At 45.3% G+C, this 21,146-nt stretch overlaps 1 protein-coding gene and 1 pseudogene across 1 annotated transcript in view; one reads left to right on the forward strand and one right to left on the reverse strand.

Annotated features, from left to right (window-relative positions):
• LOC142467231 (uncharacterized) overlaps positions 1–7,816 on the forward strand; it is a 9,772-nt gene extending 1,956 nt beyond the window's left edge. The window contains exons 2-4 of the mRNA XM_075572664.1: positions 2,178–2,441; positions 6,774–7,154; positions 7,346–7,816. Coding sequence (XP_075428779.1) covers positions 2,178–2,441; positions 6,774–7,154; positions 7,346–7,734 — 1,034 coding nt within the window. The 3' untranslated portion in view covers positions 7,735–7,816. The remainder of the gene's footprint in view (positions 1–2,177; positions 2,442–6,773; positions 7,155–7,345) is intronic.
• On the reverse strand, positions 3,579–17,700 carry LOC142467232 (tRNA wybutosine-synthesizing protein 2 homolog; annotated as a pseudogene).
• Positions 17,701–21,146: the final 3,446 nt, after the last annotated feature.

Below are 21,146 nucleotides of genomic sequence, written 5' to 3' on the forward strand. Positions count from 1 at the left end.
GTGCAGTTGCTCAGGGGCTTACAACAATTTGGCCAAAATGTTAAACTAAAAGACCATTTTATTTAATAGATATCTATACATGTGTAACGGGTTTCCCCCCCCCCCAATCGCAGATTACACGGTGGGTGCAGAGAAACATACAGTGTTACTCGGTGTTTGGTGCGTTACCTGTTGGCTCACAGGAGGGCTGAGCTTCCGCCTTGGGGAACCTGGGGCAATTACAATACTATGGACAACCACTTACTTGATGCAGCGCCTCCACCTGCGATGGCTCCCACCATAGGGGGAGTGGTTCCTCGCAGGACACATACAAATAACCAATACACAGGGATGTATAATAACTAGTGACTTTACTAACAGACACGACAACATATCATGGCAATATCATAATAACCTGTGTCCCTCTCTAGAGGAGACACTTACTGCGTCGCGCAGGACGCTTCCCCAACACCAGGTGATCCCACCCAGTGTCCCGAGAATCCCCACCCAATGTCCCGCACTCTTGGAGAGAACTTGGGTGACTGCGCAGTCACAATTTACACTAAGGGCCCGGTGGTGCACTTATGACTGTAGGTACCTGCCGAGCACTCCGGTGCTCGGGTCAGCAACACTTCACAAAGGATCAGTCGTGCGATGACTCCTTCTGATCCTCCAACAGAACTCCTGGCACGCGGACCGCCAGGGCGATCCCACTCTGGAATAGTCTCTGTGGACCCCAACGTGGGTCCGAACTGCTTCACAGGAACCGCAGCATCCGTTGAGTCCCTAACTAACACTTGGCACTAACGTGACAGGAACCCTAACCTAGGGCCTGTCCCTATAGTACCGCAAATGGGGGTGAGAACCTATCTGTGACCTAAGGGGTTAATAGCCTGCCTCGCTCCCCTAACTGTCCCCGGTTCTACTCTATCCCTACAACTAGCCTTCGCAGTCCTGACTAACTACGTCTAGTACTTCCAGCACTTGCAGTAACGCGCTGCAACCTACTGGATGCTGACAGCCAACGTGCTGTGCAACACTGTGCCTGCCTGTCAGGCCCCACGGTACTGACAGCCGTGACCCTGACAAGACAGCACACTAACACTAAGGGCAGCGTCCCTATCTTGGGCCTCCCTCAGCATTTACCCACTAACCTAGTGGGGAGTTGGGGCCTACCTGGGGTGTGGGTACCTATCTGGGTGCAGGAGCTGCACTCTGTCCCCGCACCCTTCCTTCCCTCACAGCTCCCCTGCTCCAACTGACAAACCTGAGTGACAGGGTCCCTTAACCTAGGGCAGTCCCTGGCAACACTCACTATATAGGGGTAACTCAGAGCTATCTCGGGCCCTGGGGGTGCTGGCCTAGTACAGGGAGTCCCTGACGCCTGTACCCTACCTTCTTCCCTGGGCTGCTCCTGGCTCTGACTGACTAGCGTGGGCTCAGCGCGCGAATTGTATCCACTTGCCTGCCTGGAGATCCTAAGCCCTATTGGCTCCCTGGCATCACGTGGGGCACGCAGAGGCTCATGGGACTCGTAGTCCCTGCTCAGAGCCTTCCCTAATAGGCTAGGGCTTCGCGGGCTTTCTATCCACTGCCCTGCGCCTGCGCAAGCTGTTGGGGGCTGCCGTGATTCTCTCACTACCTTCCCTACTCTCGCGCGACTTCTCCCTAGCTCTGGGGCCTTGCCTGCGCGATCACTGCGCATGCGCGAGTCTTTCTTCAATGGCGGCGCCCTCTTTGCTAGCCGCCGGGACCCTAGCGACGGGACCGCGGCCTTAGCAACGGCCCGATCGCGTCCCCGGCAACTGGCCGTATGCAGGGGAAGACGCGCTGCTCCCTGCTCCGGCCCCCACCCTTGGAAGCAGCCGTCGGGTCCGTCGACACCCGCGACCGCGCTGCAGAAGAGGAGGGGGGTCTCCAGGAGCCACGGGAACTCCAGGCTACACATGTATATTTAGGCACTGTACCATGTATAAAGTTTCGCTGGATGTGCATTGAGCTCTGTCTGTGTTTCATGTTTGTCTCTGGTTTTAAAGGTATATTGCCATGCTCAGTAGCACTCCTCTGTGACACTTATACGCTTATATATATGTTGTGGTTATTTTGGGTGTTCAATATGAGCTTGTGGGTGCTCTATATGTCTGCCAGATATTGACCCAGATCAGAGGGTCACTGACATTCTCCTGATACCGTTTCAGACCCAGTCGTAATCTCCCAAATAACCAGTAACTCCAGCCTGCCGGGTTCGGACGTCTCTCTGCACGTCCTGTTCTCTGGGGAAGAGACCACCGTGACCTGGGAGGTGGATGGGGGCGCTCTCCCTGCCAGATACCAGCTGAGTAACGGGAACAGGACTCTGCTTATCCCGAGTGCGCAGAGAGGAGACGATGGGAGGAGATTCAGTGTCGGGGTAACAAACCCAGTCAGTGAGGACAGCAGGGAATATGTGCTGCAGCTTATAGGTAACAGTGTTTATTACTATTGGGCAATGGGGGTTTAGGGAGAGGTTATAGGGGGGTTCAGGGAGAGGTTATAGGTAGGAGTTATAGGGAGCAGTTATATGGAGTGTGGTTACGCCCGCTGGTTGCCCCTACCTGTTAAGATGGCGACCTATGCAATAGGTTAACCTGGTTATCTTAGGTAATCAAAATGGCTGCCCAATACGTGTTTTGATTTCCCCATGTAAGACCGTTTATTACCCTTGTTTATTGTGCTGTGTGTATTTTGTTGTGTGGTGAGCTGGAAATTCACTCAGCCCGGTCAGCACACAATGAAACCTGGAGCTGTTATCTGTTTTGGGCTAGGTAAAGTGCTTGGGAACTGGGGAAGTGGGGGAGGGCAAGGACTCATGTCGGGGGAACACATTCTCCAAGAGGGGAGCCATTATTCATCCACGACAGTGAGGCGCCTATCTCCGCGGGAGCTATCGGGCTGAAACTGGAATCCGAGGCCTGGGTCCTAGCCCCATTGGCTGGATTCCCATTGGTCCGTTTAAATTTCCCACTCTCCTTAAACCCGCCCATGTGGGCAGTCCTAAAGCATGGTCACCGCCCATGGCCCTGATTGGTCTGTCTTGGATGAGCCCTCTCTCACTCTCCCCCTTCCATCCCCTTTCTCCCCCTTCCATCCCCTCTCTCACCATACGTAAGCAGGCCGGCACCACATATCCGACAGAGCGGATCCCGCTGACTGCACTGATTATCCCAGAGGAGCAGATCAGGCAGCGCACACAGTCAAGATCAATGTGACACAGGGTGTCATGCAGTCACAGCAGCAGGATCTCTCACGAAAGCTAGCCTCGCACTACTATTATATGATTTTCTCTGTCTCGCTTTGGGGCCCACGTCTGATTGTATACTCGAGACTAGGGCTGTCAGGTGACTTCTTCAAAAATACTGGACACAATGGTGAAAGGTGCTACGCGCACTAGACACACACCCACCCCTCTCGGCTCCATGCTGTTTCCTCCTCTCCTTGGCCACACCCCCAGGGCTACTGACACCATCTTCTGATTGGCTGCATTACCCAGCAGCAGCCAATCAGGATAGAGGAAGCTCCCCAGCCCCCTAGCTATAGCCCTGCTCTCGGAAACCTGCGCCCGGGTGTCTCTGTCGTCTGTATTGGTTATATGTTGCATCGGCATTCAACCTAACCCCTCTGGGGTTTCAGGTTTCTTGCTGCTAATATTTGTGTAGGGTTCGAGGTTCGCCTTACCAGCGAGAGGCTTCCTCAAAGGGGTTTGTTTCCGCAGGGAGGAGTGCAAGAACCACGGACCCGGCCTGACGTTGTTCCATAACTTATATCGTAACTGACAGGCAACAGGCTGTAACTAGTGGTTGTATGCAGGGCCGGCGCAAGGGTTTCATGCGCTCTAGGTGAAACTTAAAATTTGCGCCCCAGTTGTATTCTGTGTTACCCGTGCCGGCTTCCTCCATTCTGCTGCCCTGCTTCTCCTTCAAAATCGAGCGTCAAATGACGCGGCGGACGTCACACGGCGTCTTGTTGCCATGGAAACCGTGACATGGCGCGTTATCCTGGTAATGAGACGCCGTGCGTCGTCACGTTGGTGACGTCCGCGGCGTCATTTGAGGCTGAATTCTGAAGTAGAAGCAGGCCGGCAGACCCAGACAAGTGCCTAAGGGCAGCGAATTTGTAAATCCGCCGTTGGGCGTAGCTACCGGGGCTGCAGGGGGTGCGATTATTATTAATGCGCCCCTAGGACCTTTGTGCCCTAGGCAACCATCTAGATTCTCCTAATGGATGGGCCGGCCCTGGTTGTATGCCACGTAATGTGGCCCGTGACAATTTTAATGTCCTTTGCTCAGCAACCCAACTAGCTCTTCAGCTCATTTCATTCATGGTATTTTCTGCTCTGGGTTTACTACTACTTTAAAGTGGGTTTGTGCCTTCTCGGGCGGGTCAAAGAGTAGTACCTTGTTACCCGCCATCACCCTCAGTCTGGCCGGGTGTAGAGGTGCAAATGGTTTACCTTTTTGGTGTGGTTTTTCGCAGTGGGGAGAACTCTCTTCGTTTTGAAGCTACTTGGGCTGAGAAGTCCTGGAAGCGCCGGAGTTTATTGCCTTCATGTTGCAGGTCTGAGCTTTTCCTGTATGCCACGAGAATTGCCCGCTCTGTCTGCATAGTTGAGGAATCTCAGGATGACTGGCCGTGGTCCTGCGTTACCCTGAATTCTTTCAGGGCCTATTCTGTGCGCCCTTTCTATTGTTAGATCTTCTGGTGTTTTCAGCGCCCGCGGCAGCCCTTTTGTTAGCGTGAATTTTAGATCACGTCCTTTTACAGACTTCGGCACACCTATAATTCGTCAATAGTTTCCGCGGCCTCTGTTCTCCAGATCCTTTCATTTTTCTTGCATTGTTGCTATGGTTTTATTTTGTGGTTCAAATTTGAGTTGCCGTTTTTGGAGCCCTGTTTCACTTCCTTGGGTTCTGCTTTCTTCTTCCTCTAGTTTTTGCCCGTGCAAGTAAATTTGTGCTAGGGTTTCTTGCATTATGTGTTTGTGATCTTCTCTTCGAAGAGCGGGAGATGAATTTCATGACCTCTTTAGCTGTGGCTTCTGCGCGTGTCATTGCTTGGTCTTTTATTTCTGGCACTGTATTGCATTGGCCTTCCTCCTCAGGTAGGTTTGGGGTTTGCGTGGCTGGAATAGCTCATCTCTTTGTTTTCTTGTCATTTGTCTTAGTTTTCCTGGTAGTGTGTGCTTTGTCCATGGTAATGATTTCGTTGTTGAGTTGCCTTTTGTCGCTCTTTATTTATACAACTATACTATACTTTTGGGGTTGTGTGGAATAGGATAGAGTAACATTTTAAGATATCTTAGGTCTTTCGTTTTGAGTATAATTGTTGTTTGTATGAACTCTGCCAGCACTGTAATTACTTCCAGACTTATGGTAGGTTTATCTCGGTCAGTGCAAGTCTGCCCTCAGTACAGAGACGAAACAGAAGCAACAGAGGACAGGGTAAGACCAGGGCCAGAGCTGTTATGCTGCTGTAGGGCTGTGTTATTAAGCATTGGTGTCTTTTAGGTTGGTGTACCCTGCTAGACTGCTTGCAAGCTCTTAAGGCCCAAGTCAATTCCGTGGCCTCTTCTAAGTAGTTCTCATCATGTTGCAGCTCTTATTGTAGCAGGTCGGCACACATCTCATGTCCTGCCACCCACCCGGGATGGCATGCCAGGAGTCAGATCACTCCCCACAGGCACCTCCCACTGTTTTGCTACGTGGGGCGTCTGCCGGGCCTTTTCCCATTTGGCCGGATGGTTGTCTCTTGACACGCCTCCCCTACATGTCTCCTAGCACCTCCCGCCTCACCCCCTTCTACCCCCTCCTGCTGATGGGCCACGTTTTCCTCCCATGAGGTTATTGCAGGGGAGGGGCAGTGTGTGGGGGACAGTTTCCTCGTTACCTCCCTCTCTGGGCTTATATAGGCAGGGTGCGCGAGGCGGAGTGGAATGTCCTTCTCTGTTTCCTTCCCTGCCACTGTCTTGGGCCTGGCTCCCCATTACCAGGCTTCCCCTACTTGTCCTCCCCAGGGCCTCCCATTGTTTTACAGCCTTTAGATGATCCACGTAGCTGCGTTTGATCTTTGGTTTGAGGCGTCCTGGCCGCTCCTCTCGTGTCTACAGCCGTGCATCACATGCCTCCTCCGTGTCCTCCAGCTCACATGCTGCTGTGTTCCTCAGCCTGCCGCTGTGCATCTACCACCCACTTCGGTCCGTTTCCCCCTTCCAAGAGGGAGGGGACCCTTCACTGCAGCTCGGGTCTCCTTTTCCATGTGTGCCGGTATATGTGCAGCTTGGATGTAAGTCTTTGTGGATTTGTTTGTCTTTGTTATCTGGTTGGCTTGTTCTTGCCTGCGTTTCCGCCTGCTCCGGTCAACTTCTCACACACCGTTACCATCTTGATTCACTGACTGGATGCGTGTGTGGTATGACTCCGTGTGTTTAATGTGTGGCAGAGAGCTGTGTGATGTTTGTTTTTGTCCCGTCGTCTGCCAGATTACCCCCGGTGTCTCTCGGCTTTTAGTGAGGTTTTACTCCCGTTATGTGACTCTTTGCTATTGGGAGCTAATCTAAAAAGCGGCTATTGCTAAGGTCCGCCCACCGGAAGTCGACAGTGACGTGTATAATGGGTTAAAAGGTCAATTCCACATAAGGGCAAAGTGACCTAATGACAGTGACGTGGTTAAGGGGTCATTCCCATGTGGGAGCAAAGTGACAATAACAGTGACCTAATGACAGGACATGTAAGTGACCTGCAGAGTTTTTGCTTCCGCAGGAGCTGAGCTCATTGTCCATCAGGAATCTATCAATGTCACTGCTGGTCAGTCCGTCCTCCTCGCAACCTCCTACACCATCACACATCCCAATTCCCGCTGGCTGACGATAGAGTGGACAATCAGTAGCCATTCCATTGTCTATCACTCCAGTCATAAAGGCTTCACCAACGCTCAACATTTTCCCACTCGGAGTTCTGAGAAAACCAGCATATCGCCGATACATCAAGGACGAGTGGAGTTCTACCCTGAAAATGCCTCCTTATTACTGAAGAATCTCCAGCTTAATGACAGTGGGACTTACGTCGTTACCCTACAAGACAATAAATATATAATCAAGAAGAATATCAGTGTGTGGGTACATGAGAACACTACATCTCCTGGTACGTAGTCACTACATAAATCACAAAAGGACTAATTAAAGAGTCAATCCCACGTAGGAGCAAAGTGACCTAATGAGAGTGATTGTGTTTAATGGGTTAAAGGGTCAGTCCCATGTAGGAGCAAAGTGACTTAATGACAATGACCTAATGACAGGACATGTATGTGACATGCAAAATGTTTGCTTCCGCAGGAGCTGAGCTCATTGTTCATCAGGAATCTATCAATGTCACTGCTGGTCAGTCCATCCTCCTCGCAACCTCCTACACCATCACACATCCCAACTCCCACTGGCTGACAATAGAGTGGACAATCAGTAACCGTTCCATTGTCTATCACTCCAGTCATAAAGGCTTCACCAACGCTCAACATTTTCCCACTCGGAGCTCTGGGAAAACCAGCATATCGTCGACACATCAAGGACGAGTGCAGTTCTACCCTGAAAATGCCTCCTTATTACTGACGAATTTCCAGCTTAATGACAGTGGGATTTACGTAGTTACCCTACAAGACAATAAATATATAATCAAGAAGAATATCAGTGTGTGGGTACATGAGAATACTACATCTCCTGGTACGTAGTCACTACATAAATCACAAAAGGTCTAATTAAAGAGTCAATCCCACATAGGAGCAAAGTGACCTAATGACAGTGACATGTTTAATGGCTTAAAAGGTCAGTTCCAAATAGGAGCAAAGTGGCCTAATGACAATGACGTCTTTAATAGGTTAAAGGGTTAGTCGCATGTACTGTAGGAGCCAAGTGACCTACTGACAGTGATGAGTTTAATGGGTTAAAGGGTCAGCCCCACGTAGGAGCAAAGTGACTTAATGACAGTGACCTAATGACAGGGCATGTATGTGACATGCAGAGTTTTTGCTTCCGCAGGAGCTGAGCTCATTGTCCATCAAGAATCTATCAATGTCACTGCTGGTCAGTCCGTCGTCCTTGCAACCTCCTACACCATCACGCATCCCAACTCCCGCTGGCTGTCCATAGAGTGGACAATCAGTAACCGTTCCATTGTCTATCACTCTGGTCATAACGGGTTCCCCAACGCTAAAGGTTTTCCCACTCAGAGCTCTGGGAAAACCAGCATATTCCCAATGCATTAAGGACGAGTGAAGTTCTACCGTGAAAATGCATCCTTATTAGTGAAGGATATCCAGCTTAATGACAGTGGGACTTTCCTTGTTACCACATAGGACTTTAAATATATAATTAAGAAGAATATCAGTGTATGGGTACATGACAATATGACATCTTCTGGTATATAGTCACTACAGAAATCACGAAAGGACTAATTAAAGTGTCTGTCTCATGTAGGAGCAAAGTGACCTAGTGACAGTGACGTGTTTAATGGGTTAAAAGGTCAGTCCCACGTACAGCGACGAGAAAAAGTTTGTGAATCCCAATGATAATAACTGATATTCCCTAGTTTTTCCAAGATAATCTTGAATCAAAACCAGTCTTTTTTTTTAAATATCCAACCAATTTCATGCCTTTTGAAACAAAATGATGTATGAATTAGACAAACAATAAGTAATTAAGAGTCAGGGTATGTGCAAAAGTAAATGAAACTCCTGGTTTTATCAGCTAAATTAAAGGGGATAATTAGAATCATGTGTTTAAATAATTAGGTAGATCTTCAGGTGTGAGTTTGGGAGGCCCCATCCTATATAAAGATCCGAAACTTTGTGAGTTTGGTGTTCACCATACAGGTGTGTGGAAACACTTCATACCACAATCAAAAGAAATCTCTGAGAACCTCAGAAAAGCAGTTACTGATGCTCACCATGAAAAGGGTTATAAAACCACTTCTAAGGATTTGGGGCTCCACCAATCCACTGTCTACAAATGTAGAAAGTTCAAGACCACAGTCACCCTATCCAGGAGCTGTCGTCCTACCAAAATCTCTACCAAGAATAAACCGACAAATCATCCATGGAAGTCACAAAGAACCCCAGAGTAACGGCCAAGGATCTGCAGGCCACTCTCGCCTTGGCTAATGTAAGTGTTCATGACAACTATCAGAAAAAGACTGAACAAGAATGGTGTTCGTGGAAAAATTGACAGGAGAAAACCACTGCTCTCTAAAAAGGACATTGCTTCCCGTCTGAGGTCTGCCAAAGAGCACATAGATGATCCACAAGAACAATTCTGGAACAATGTTCTCTGGACAGACAAGTCAGAGGTAGAACTTTTTGGCCTCAATAAGAAGCATTATGTTTGGCGAAAAGTAAACACTGCGCTCGAACAGAAGAACCTCATCCCACCCGTCAAGCATTGTGGTGGGAGTGTGAGGATTTGGGGCTGCATTGCTGCCTCAGGACCGGTATTGGTCCTTACCATCATTGACGCAACCATGAACTCTGCATTGTTTCAGAAGATTCTAGAGGAGAATGTCAAACCATCCATAAGTGAGCTGAAGTTAAAGTGGGTCATGCAGCAAGACAATGATCCTAAACATACAAGCAGATCTACAAAAGAATGGCCGCAGAAGAAGAAAATTCCCGTTTTAGAATGGCCTAGTCAAAGTCTGGACATAAACCCCCATAAAAATGTTGTGGCAGGACCTGCAAGAAACCCCTCACATGTCACTGAGGTGAAGCAGTTCTGTAAGGAGGAATGGGCCAAAATTCATCAAAACCGATGAGACTGACCAGCAGTTACAAGAAAAGCTTGGTTGCAGTCATTGCTGCTAAAGTGGTCGCCACCAGGTACTGAATCTAAAGGCTCACATACTTTTTCACACACAGGTATTGAATGTTGAATAATTTGTGGATAAATAAATGTTCGAAAAAGTATCATGTTTTTGTGTTATTTGTTTGGTCAGGTTATCTTTACCTATTATTAGAACTTAGATTAAGATCTAATAACATTTTAGGTTTGAAATTTGTGAAATTCCTAAGGGGGTTCACAAACTTTTTCTCGCCACTGAATGAGCAAAGTGACCTAATGACAGTGATGTGTTTAATGGTTTAAAGGGTCAGTCCCACATAGGAGCAAAGTTACCTGGATTTATATATAAAATTCTCTTTGTTTTCCAGATGATCAGATGGAGCAAAGAAAGAAAATGATCATCTTCGTTATCCGTACGATCTTCTGCTTCCCCCCGATAGTTCTGCTTGGGTTTCTCTTCTGGCACTGGGAGTGTCAGCGACCGAGCCCACCAGCCTCCTGATAATGAACATGATGCACTGTATAATAATACTGAGTATCTCTATACATTGTTAATGAACCGTCGCACTATAATACAATGATGCTAATGCTTACAGTAGATATCGAAGGGAACCGTCTGTCCACTCAAGGGTAACTCCCACAGCTGTCTTAGCTAGATAAAGAGTATATGCGGAGCAGGAAAAGACCGTTTGGAGATGCGGGGTAAGAGCCACTTGCAGACCCGCTTCCCATGTGGGGCCAGCGGCCGCAATCGCAGCAGCCCACGGATAGAGCTCACGCAGCTCACGAGAGTCCGTCCCCTCTGTGTCTCCCGGTCATGTGGTACCTGAAGGGGTGTATGACGCACTTCCTGCGCGACCACGATCCAGAGATAAACAAGAATGAAGATGATCGATGTCAGCGCTGCTCTTTTGATGACAGACTCACCAGGTAGGTAAAATAAAATCAATTTATTAAGTCTACATAAAACAGATACTAGAACACAACAAAAAAGACCTCCTCCCACGCGTTTCGGGCGAGTTCGCCCTTTCTCAAGGAGTATGACAAAACATGAAGGGAGGGTGTTATTTATAACTCCCTTCTAATGGTTGACTAATGTGTTGCACCTAATTGATTGACATTTATGCAAATTTCAACACACAGGACTCCTATCAAAATCACATTAAGTACATCATAGAAAAGAAAACTTGAATGTATATATCATATTAGATTTCTTATACTGTAGTATCTTGATCTATGCCAACACAATATTATACAGAATCACATCAAATGTATCGAATAACCACAATTAACTGAAAATAAACAAAAATAATTTTGAAAATCATTTGTTGTATACAAAAGACACAGCAACATTTAAGACCATTGTATAATATATATGACCCTATTAACCACTTATTGACTGCATGTTAATAAAATTATATACCTATATATAATTATTTGGTTGTTTATAACATAATATAATAACATAACACAACCAAAATGATAAAAGAGGGGGAGGGAGGGGGGGCGGCCATGGGGTCATCGTTTGCGCCTTCCTATGCCAACCTCTTTATGGGGTGGTGGGAACATACCCACGTGTTTGGAGATATGAACCCCTATCGACATCACATTATCACATATCACCATTATATAGTTGATCTTATTTTAGTTTGGTCTGGCACTGTTTCACAATTGCATGATTTTTTCACTTATCTCAACACTAACACCCTGAATTTATCATTTACACATCAATATCACCATCACCGTATACATTTCTTGGACTTGTGTCTTTATATGGGTATGGACAATCATGTTTATAATAATATCTACCGCAAACCCAATTCAAGGAACACATTGCTACATGCTTCGAGCTCTCATAGCCTCAGTCTAATTAAGGGGTTACCATATGGACAGTTCCTTCGTTTACAGAGGAACTGTTCAACTATGGAACATTTTGATAAAGCTTCTTATGAGCTTCTTATGAGGTTTGTTGACAGAGGCTATGACTTACGATCTGTCAAATGGGCCTATACTAAAGCCAGGAATAGATCAAGAGAGGATCTTATTAATGTTGATCTTTCAAATTTTAATCATGTGAAACAGGATTATTCTACATCTGACAATAAGAAATGTGAATCTCCATTTTTTATTACCAAATACAGCCGCCAGGCTAACAATATTAAGTCCATTATTAGGAAGCATTGGACTATCCTAAAAACTGATGTACTTCTAAAGGATATGGTTTCCATGGACCCTAAATTTGTTTTTCAAAAAGCATACACATTGGGTAGCTTGGTATCACCTAGCATGATTTCAGATAAGAATGAGTATCAAAATACGTTATTTCCAGACCTAAAAGGATGTTTTAGATGCGGGAAATGTAAAATATGTCAATATGTTCAAAAAATTAATACTTTTACTAATACAGAACTTACTAAAGAATATAAAATTCTGTCATTTGTGACATGCAATACAGACCATGTTGTTTACATGATTACTTGCGGATGCAATAAACGATATGTGGGCCTAACTACCCGCTTATTTAAAATAAGAATGTTGGAACATATTAGACATATAAAAAGTTTAGATATTACACATCCCGTGTCTAATCACTTTAAGGAATATCAGTCTGGAAGTCTCAAAAATTTCAAATGTATTGTTTTAGAGCTTGTCAAAGCTCATAAACGCGGTGGAGACAGATCCAGGATTCTTTACCAACGCGAAGCGTTCTGGATCTTCACCATTGATACATTAATACCCAAGGGTCTCAATACAGAATGGGACCTGTAGGTATTTCTGTGATCCCTACAGATTATTATGGATATTACTGTTTCATGTTCCACACTCCTCTTTCCTCTTTCCCCTTCCTCCCTCCCCCCCACCTCCCCCCTCACTTTCCCCCCTTCCCCCCCCCCTCCCCCTCCCCCTCTTTTATCATTTTGGTTGTGTTATGTTATCATATCATGTTATAAACAACCAAATAATGATATATAGGTATATAATTTAATTAACCTGCCGTCAATAAGTGGTTAATAGGGTCATATATATTATACAATGGCCTTAAATGTTGCTGTGTCTTTTGTATACAACAAATGATTTTCAAAATTGTTTTTGTTTATTTTCAGTTAATTGTGGTTATTCGATACATTTTATGTGATTCTGTATAATATTGTGTTGGTATAGATCAAGATACTATAAGAAATCTAATATGATATATACATTCAGGTTTTCTTTTCTATGATGTACTTAATGTGATTTTGATAGGAGTCCTGTGTGTTGAAATTTGCATAAATGTCAATCAATTAGGTGCAACACATTAGTGAACCATTAGAAGGGAGTTATAAATAACACCCTCCCTTCATGTTTTGTCATACTCCTTGAGAAAGGGCGAAACGCGTGGGAGGAGGTCTTTTTTGTTGTGTTCTAGTATCTGTTTTATGTAGACTTAATAAATTGATTTTATTTACCTACCTGGTGAGTCTGTCATCAAAGGAGCAGCGCTGACATCGATCATCTTCATTCTTCTAATGCTTACAGTACTATGTATATATGGAAAGAATCCCATGTAGAGAGAGAGAGGGTGGCGGGGCACTGCTTGAGAAAAAGGGTAAGGGCTAGAGCACAATAAGTAAAAATAAAATAGATTTATTTGGCTCGAGGCAGCATAAAAACAAGCATGGAGGATAGGCAATAAAAACCTCTAACGCGTTTCACACCTTCCGGCACTTTATCAAAGAGTTATTATTGTCCTGGAACAGGATTGATTCTTTTCTGTGTATTTTTTCTGCTCTCGGGCTGCCAGCTCTCCCCAGGGAAAGTTTCATGGTTTCCCCTGCTCTAAGCAGCCAGTGCTGTGTAAATTGCAACATAGTTGTTACATATCAACTTTTCTGCAAGCCACTAGTCAGTTGCCTTGGCAAACTCCCAATGCTCATAGTTGAGATTGGTTTAGCCCTCTCCCCCTGCCCTTCTCTGTATATTGTTATTCCCCTTGGCTTGTTCCTGTCTGGAAAGTGTGTTCTCTTTTGTCAGCAGACAGTGAGTAAGACACATCTTCCACTGCTCCCTTAGAAAGGCATTCCTTTTCACCTTCCCCTCAGAGAAGCACTCCCCCCCCATAGCAGAGCATCTTCATCTCACAAGGTTAATTCTCCTGACAAGAGACATTTGCTATCACAATCCACATGCAAGAACGTTTATATTTCTGTTAACTCCACTCAATAAAGTTGAAGAAAATAGAAGGACTTTGTGTGCTTTAAAAGGGGGATGAGTTAAGTTACACAGATCTACTCACATGCTACAAGTGAGCCTGGGTCCAGAATAGTTATCCAGTTCAAACTATTTCATTACACAGCTATCTGCACCGGAAAGTACACCGTGTGCAGCTATTGAAAACTTCCCACCTTGTTACGAGATGAAAGTTTATGTGCAGTCTGTATGCAGACGCACTGGTTCGTCTGTATGCAGTACAGTGACCCGCGGGCTGGCTAACGGTTTACATGTTGTGAAAGAAATAAAGCTGCTGCCTTATTTTTACTTCCACAAGAAACAGTGTTGTGTCCATTTCTTAGGTGGGGTAAAAAAATAAATCGAAGGGTATGCCCGTTAAGCCTTTATGTCTTCCAGCACCGGAAGGTGCCTTGGGGCAGAGCACAATTTAGTAAACATGGGCCAATGGGAGTTTGTTACCTGTCTGTTATCGCCCTCGTGGATCTGGCATTTCTCAGACACCCCGTTAAGCTTCAGGTTTTGCCGCAGTGCTGTAATGGCGTGGGGGTTCCACTGACAGGCGTGGACAAAGGAGGCGCCGGTGTGGACCAGGAACGGCAGAGTGAAGTATCCGATGCCTGAGACAAAAACCATATATATACGGTCCCATGTAATTATTATCCCGAGAGGCTAAGCACACTCTTTTCTTCTCTCTCACTTTCTCTTCTCTCTCTCATCCTTTCTACTCCTCTATCCCACCAGCACACTCCCTCAGTCACTCTCTTTATCCCATATTCTCTCTCCTTCTCTATTCTGTCTGTATCACTCTGCGCGGGGAGGAACAGACTCCATATGCCATAGCCCCTCACTGTGTCACCCTGCAGGGACAGCTTCCACGGGGCACAGGACACTTCTCACCTGCATACAGATCCACCACTACCTCCCCGAAACAGCAGAGTGACGCCACCCTCTGCTATGTTCCCTGCTGAGAGAACATGCATTTGGTGACATCAAAAGTGTACCTGGGGATAGTGAAACAGACCATCAGATGTGAGCCAGAGAGCCATTTGGTGTATTGGAAGGGTCAATTAAAGCCTGCTCATAACGCTCACTTACTCGGCCACAGATATCCCACCTGATGCCATTGTCCACGTGTTTCACCCAGCTGCTGTCCCCGAGTAGCAGGAGGACTCTGGGGGACCGCTCCCTGTCACCACGCACCCTGCCTTGCTTCGCCAAACGTCTGCCACCCAGCGAGGAGGCCACGGCACACCAAAGCTCAGCTTCTGCAGGGGGTCGAAGATGGACCTCATGTAAGAAATAGGAACAGTAGGAACAGGGACACGTATAATAATGCGGACAGAGGTTTAAAAAAAATCAGACTGACAGGTTTAACCCCTTTGCTGCCAGAGGCGCTAGCAATGCATTGCTAAAGAAATACCATTTATTTCCCCTGTAGCCCCAGACCCTATGGAAATTTCCTTTACTCCCCAGACTTTATGGAAATTCCCCTTACTTCCCCTGTAGCCCCAGACCTTAAATAATCCCTATTACTCCACCTGTAGCCACAGTTCTTAAAGAAACCATTTTCACTTCCCCTATAGCCCCAGACCCTACAGAAATCCCCTTTACTTCAATTTCCTCACTCGAACCCCAAACTTCAGTCAAACCCTCCTGTGGTTGCTCACTTAATGCATTTCATACGCACCCAGCTCCCTTCACGCGGGGTCCCTGAAGCAGTCCTCACTCAGCATGATGAGGTCCCCATGACGTTGCCACGTGTGGGGGAGATCACGTTCCAAGTCCTTCCCCCAACACCGCCGTGCTGCTCCACCAACTCATACAGTTCCCGATGCAACTTCTGCGCCGGAGACTGGACACAGGTGCGCTTGGAAAGCACAGGATTCTGGGAAATAAAATCGTAGATATTGACTATTAAATTGTAGGAATCCCGTGTGTGAGACGCCCTCTTATCCCATCAGAGGGAAGTGCCCCTGAGCATAAGGTTATAAACGGCAAGCGGGATTGGTCCATGCTTGTAATCTCACAACTGCTTTTAGGCATCCCCCTTCCCCCTTTACCACCACCTCGCTCACCGTGATCTGGGTCCCCCTGCAGAACCTCCCATCAGCTCCTCTAGGAAGGATTGGCTGAGCTTGTCCTCAAGCACCAGCAGAGCCAATGTCCCCTTTCGGAGCTTTTGCACTAGGTAACACCTGTCTAGGACACCAAACCTCTCCAGGTACTCCCTGCAGGGAGGAGAGAGGGGACAACACTCCACTAACCATTCGCATAACTCCATTGGCCAATCACATCTCTCTATTGGCCTATCGTGTGTCTTTATTGGCCAGTCTAAAGCATCCATTGACCAATCGCATCTCTTCACTGCCCATTGGATTATCATCCTAAAACTCAGTTCTTTCCTGTGGGCATCTGAATCTTTGTGAGAAGGAGGAGTCAATGAGGAGTGCTGGATCCCTGGAGTTCATCTCTAGGCTCTATCTTGAGGGCAAGTATATGCTCCGGGCCCGATCTGAGTAAGGGTATAAAACACAGAATTATATGGAACCCGGCAGATAAACTCCAAGGTGTCCCCAGTCTGTAGGATACTGAGGTCAGGGGACCATGTGAGAGAGGCAGTCTATTTATGAGTGCGATTGCTCTCCAAAGAGTGAGACTTCCCAAATAAGTTGGACCGTCTTCCAATGAGTCAGACCATTTTCCAGTGAGTGAGCTACCCTCAGTCAGTGACCTCCCAATGAGTGTCACTGCCCTCCAAAGATCAATACTGCCCTCCAACAGAGGAACACTGCCCTCCAAAGGAGGAACACTGCCCTCCAAAGGAGGAACACTGCCCTCCAAAGGAGGAACACTGCCCTCCAAAGTGAGTGGGAGGTGACATCAACATCCTGCGACCTAGCACGGGCCGACGAGAGTGAGTCAATCTTCCCCGTGTGTGATCAAACTTCATTGCATCTTAACCGACTATGGACCGGGAGTGAGGGGACCTCACTACCACTTGTTTCTTCACCGTTTGGCTGCTGTTCAGTGATCCAGTGCACGCGGACTTTACCTTTGATCATCAGGAACCATCTGATCGGGTACTGCTACGCAGGGGTCGCTCAACGGATTCCTGAAGAGGCCTGACATGGTTCTTTACCACAAGCCTGACTTTATTTATTTTGTTGTTACTTACCTTTAACACAAATTACAATTTTCTTGACATACATCACTATGAGAGTCGTGCGCTGTCCTTTTAGGTTTTTATCCTACATCTGTGACGCAGAACCATCTGGCAGCAGACTCCTTGCACACTGATGTGACTTTCTAATAAGGAAAACTATAAATATTATATATTTTTTCCCAAAACAATTTTTTTCACATTGATTTCAGTGCACTAACATTTTTCGGGACGTTGCTATTGATTTAACCTATCGCTGTTCTGATTTTATTCATGCAGATAGAGCAGGTCATGCTGCATCCTCTCACCGGCTCACTTTAGCCTCATCTATAATTATATTTTTTCACTTTATGAGCACCATTTGATTTATTTTTTTGTAAATTGATATTTGCTATTAATCCAATGAATCCTCTCACAGGAACTCTGGCTTCCTACTAGTGATTGTGGACTGGTATTTCATGATGTGGTCAATCAGTTTCAGTTTGTCCTCAACCATGCAAAACATCTGCCAGCGCCGTTCCAGCCTGTGACCCCTCTTCTTCAATTCCCTAATAGAACTGGGTGGCAGAGTTCTCAGCTAGTTCAGATCTTTTCTTACTGACAGGTCAAAGATAGTATGTTCAGGAGTATACTGCTCTGCACCAATGTCCCTGTCATGTGGAGTGCCACAGGGTTTTATCCTATCTCCTATGTTGTTCACAGTGCACATGCTGCCACAAGGCGACATAATCAGATGACATGGCCTGGGTTATCACTGCTATACAGATGACACTCAACTACACTTGTCCTTTGCACCAGGTACTAAGCACCCAAGTTAAAAAGGTGAGGAGTGTGTTTTGTCAATTGGATGTAGCATTGGGCAACCCTGTCTTTTGTTGTATACATTTGCCACGCTCATCTAGCACTCTTTTTGACATAAATATATATTCATGATGTGGTGGGTGAAGGAGTTTGAGCTCGCTGGGAATGTGTGTTAATCAATTTCTGACTGGTAACAGTTGTATGGAGGTAGGTGGCACCTCCCCCCAGAGCTCACTCCTCACCTTTTTAGCTTGGGAGGTCTTTTCACTTTGCTGCAAGAACAGGACCTACTATGGTTCTTTCCCCTCATACAGAGGTAAAGGGAAGGGTTCATAGTGTAGTGTAGGACCTACATTTTTGGTTATACCTTGACGTTTGGTATGCAGGGTTACGACGCTTTGGCCAAAGGGTTAAACTAAATAACCAAGTAATTATTATTATTGAAGTATTTAAACTTTATACTTATTACCATATATTGGATGTAGCATTGGGCACCCTGTCTTTTGTTGTATACATTTGCCACGCTTAGTAGCACTCTTTTTTGACATAAATATATCTTCATGATGTGGTGGGTGTAGGAGTTTGAGCTCTCTGTGTGTTTACCAATGACTATAACCTCAATTTACATCTCACAGTGATATTTCCAGTATAGATTATCTTGATCTACACCTGGAAGCTCAGCCTGGATTTCTAGTCACCCCAAGAACCTTTTTTAAGGCGGTGAATACCTACAGCTTTTTAGTGGCCTCCAGTAATCATAATAAGAACTGGATTAATAATATACCTGTAGGCCAGTTCGTGCGTCTCAAGAGAAACTTCCGATTAGATTCTGACTTTGGTGATCAGTCGCAGAGCCTCTACAATACATTTCTCGATAGTGGCTATCGGGCGAATATCCTAGATGGAGCGCTTGGTAGAGATAGAACTATCTATTGTAATCAATTATTGATTAATAGGAAAGACAAGACTTAGGAAAACAATCAGATGAGGCCAGAAGTGAACGATAAAATCACAATTCCATTTGTCTCGAGCGACAATTCACTGGATATAAAATCAAAGAGATTGTTAAAAAAAACATTGGGGAATTCTGGCAAATGACCCAGTTTTAGGCCACCACCGGGACAAAGCTCCTAGGGTGATATTCAGGAAATCTCAGAACTTTAAGACTGTTTTGGCACCTAGTGACATAGGTTTAGTTGGACCAGCACATTTTCGCCCCACTTGGTTGCGCGTTAACGAGCAATAGTACATTTTTCTTATTTTTATACAGTATGTAAAGCATGTGACAATGTATAATTCTACATTCTTACCTACGCTGGCAATTGTTTGGTGCTCCTGTTATAAATCTGTAAAAATCCTGATTGTGTGCCTAACATAATGGCTGCTTCAGTCAGTGTAACTCAGCAGCTACAATGTATCCTTATATTACTAAGGTGACATTATCTATTGTTACAGTTTGCAGCTCAGACTGTTGGGAACATTGGTGACGAATTATCACCAACAGGAAATGTTGCAAAGATCTGGCATTGCTTTGGAAGTCGGCTAAACACTGCTATAGAAATCAAAGGAAGCTTTAAAACTCATTAAAATGGCATTAGGAGTTGAATAAAATAAAAAACAGTCATTATTAGCTAATAGTGAAGAACTGATTTATTTAAAAAAAATAAAAAACCATATAAGATTTCATGTTTTGATGCTTTAAACCTTCTGGTAATTTTGCATGTGGCAAGTGCCTAGCATGTAAGATTCTTTATCATGCAAGAAAGTCTTTCACTTTTAGGGTTACGAATGAAAAATGTGATATTAATGACTGCATCTCCTGTACCAATATGTATGTGGTGTATCCTCTTGAATGCCCCTGTGGTCTCCACTGCATAGGGAGAACCAAGAGGCAATTGAGAGGGAGGATACTTGAACACGTGCGCAATATCAGGACTGGTTTTGATAAACATAGCGTATCCTGTTATTTCAAAAGACATACTAAGCAACATCAGCCTTCCCATTTTCGCTATAAAGGGATACAAGTTATTCCAGTTGATAGAGGGGGGGGGGGGGGAGAGTGTGAGGAGGCCCTGTCGAAACAAGAATGTGTCTGGATATTTAAGATAAGTACCTTCATTCTGGTGGGGTTGAATGAGGATATAGACATCCTGTCACTCTGCTAGCCCAGTATGTTTATCAACTGAAGCCTCACCCAGTCTTTCCTTAGACCGTTTCTCATTTGGAGCTACTGTATATCTAGTCTTTCTCTTTAGATTGAATTCTGGCCATCCACATTTTTATACAAATCCTGTCAAGGGTAGTTTATTAACTATACAACAATACCTATATATTCTCTTGAAAAAGGGTAATTTAGTTCAACCCTTTGGCCAAAGCGTCTTAAGCCTTCCAGCCAACTTCAAGGCATGAACGTTAGCAGGTCCTAACACTCCCTGAGTTAAAATTCTTATTAACCTGTATAATTGCAGGAAGAATGATCACATTGGATCTGTCGTAACCCTGCAAAATGAAACTGACCTGCCAACTTGGAAAGTGGGTTGGGGCGAGCTAAAACCTTGGGGGGGGGGAGGAGCCACTAACCGCCCAAGAACAGCTGAGACCAGCTGCACATAGTTAATAAACACACAGATACCCAACAAGCTCTGAGCAACTCCAAACATTACCACATTATATATATATGTATATAAGTGTCAAAAGGAGTGATAGTGGGCGTGGCTAAATTTGTCATCATAACTCTGTGCCCAGGACATACTTGAAAACGAGAGGTAACTCTCAATATATTAGTTCCTGGTAAAACATTTTAATTAATAGTTTTTTTTTTTTAATTTTCTCATATTGAGCCAGATAAATGTTTAATGCATTTCTAAACCAGGTTAATGCGTGATTTTTACCTTTTATTTTTAACATGAAATAATTGTAATATTAACATGTCGCCACAAGATGCCGCCTTTTTGTTTAAAATATGTATTTCCATCCTTTTGCACATCTCTCTTTTCTGACCTATCAGCAGCTTGGGAGTGGTATAAATAGATGTGCTTTTTTTTTTAAATTCTAATATTATCCCTGATGAAGTAGCTACAGGCTACAAAACGCATTGGAATTCTGTTGGGCTGCCTATTCTGTGAGCCACTTCCAAAACTG

This window comes from Ascaphus truei, chromosome 16 (genome assembly GCF_040206685.1).
Source record: "Ascaphus truei isolate aAscTru1 chromosome 16, aAscTru1.hap1, whole genome shotgun sequence".
Lineage (NCBI taxonomy): Eukaryota > Metazoa > Chordata > Amphibia > Anura > Ascaphidae > Ascaphus > Ascaphus truei.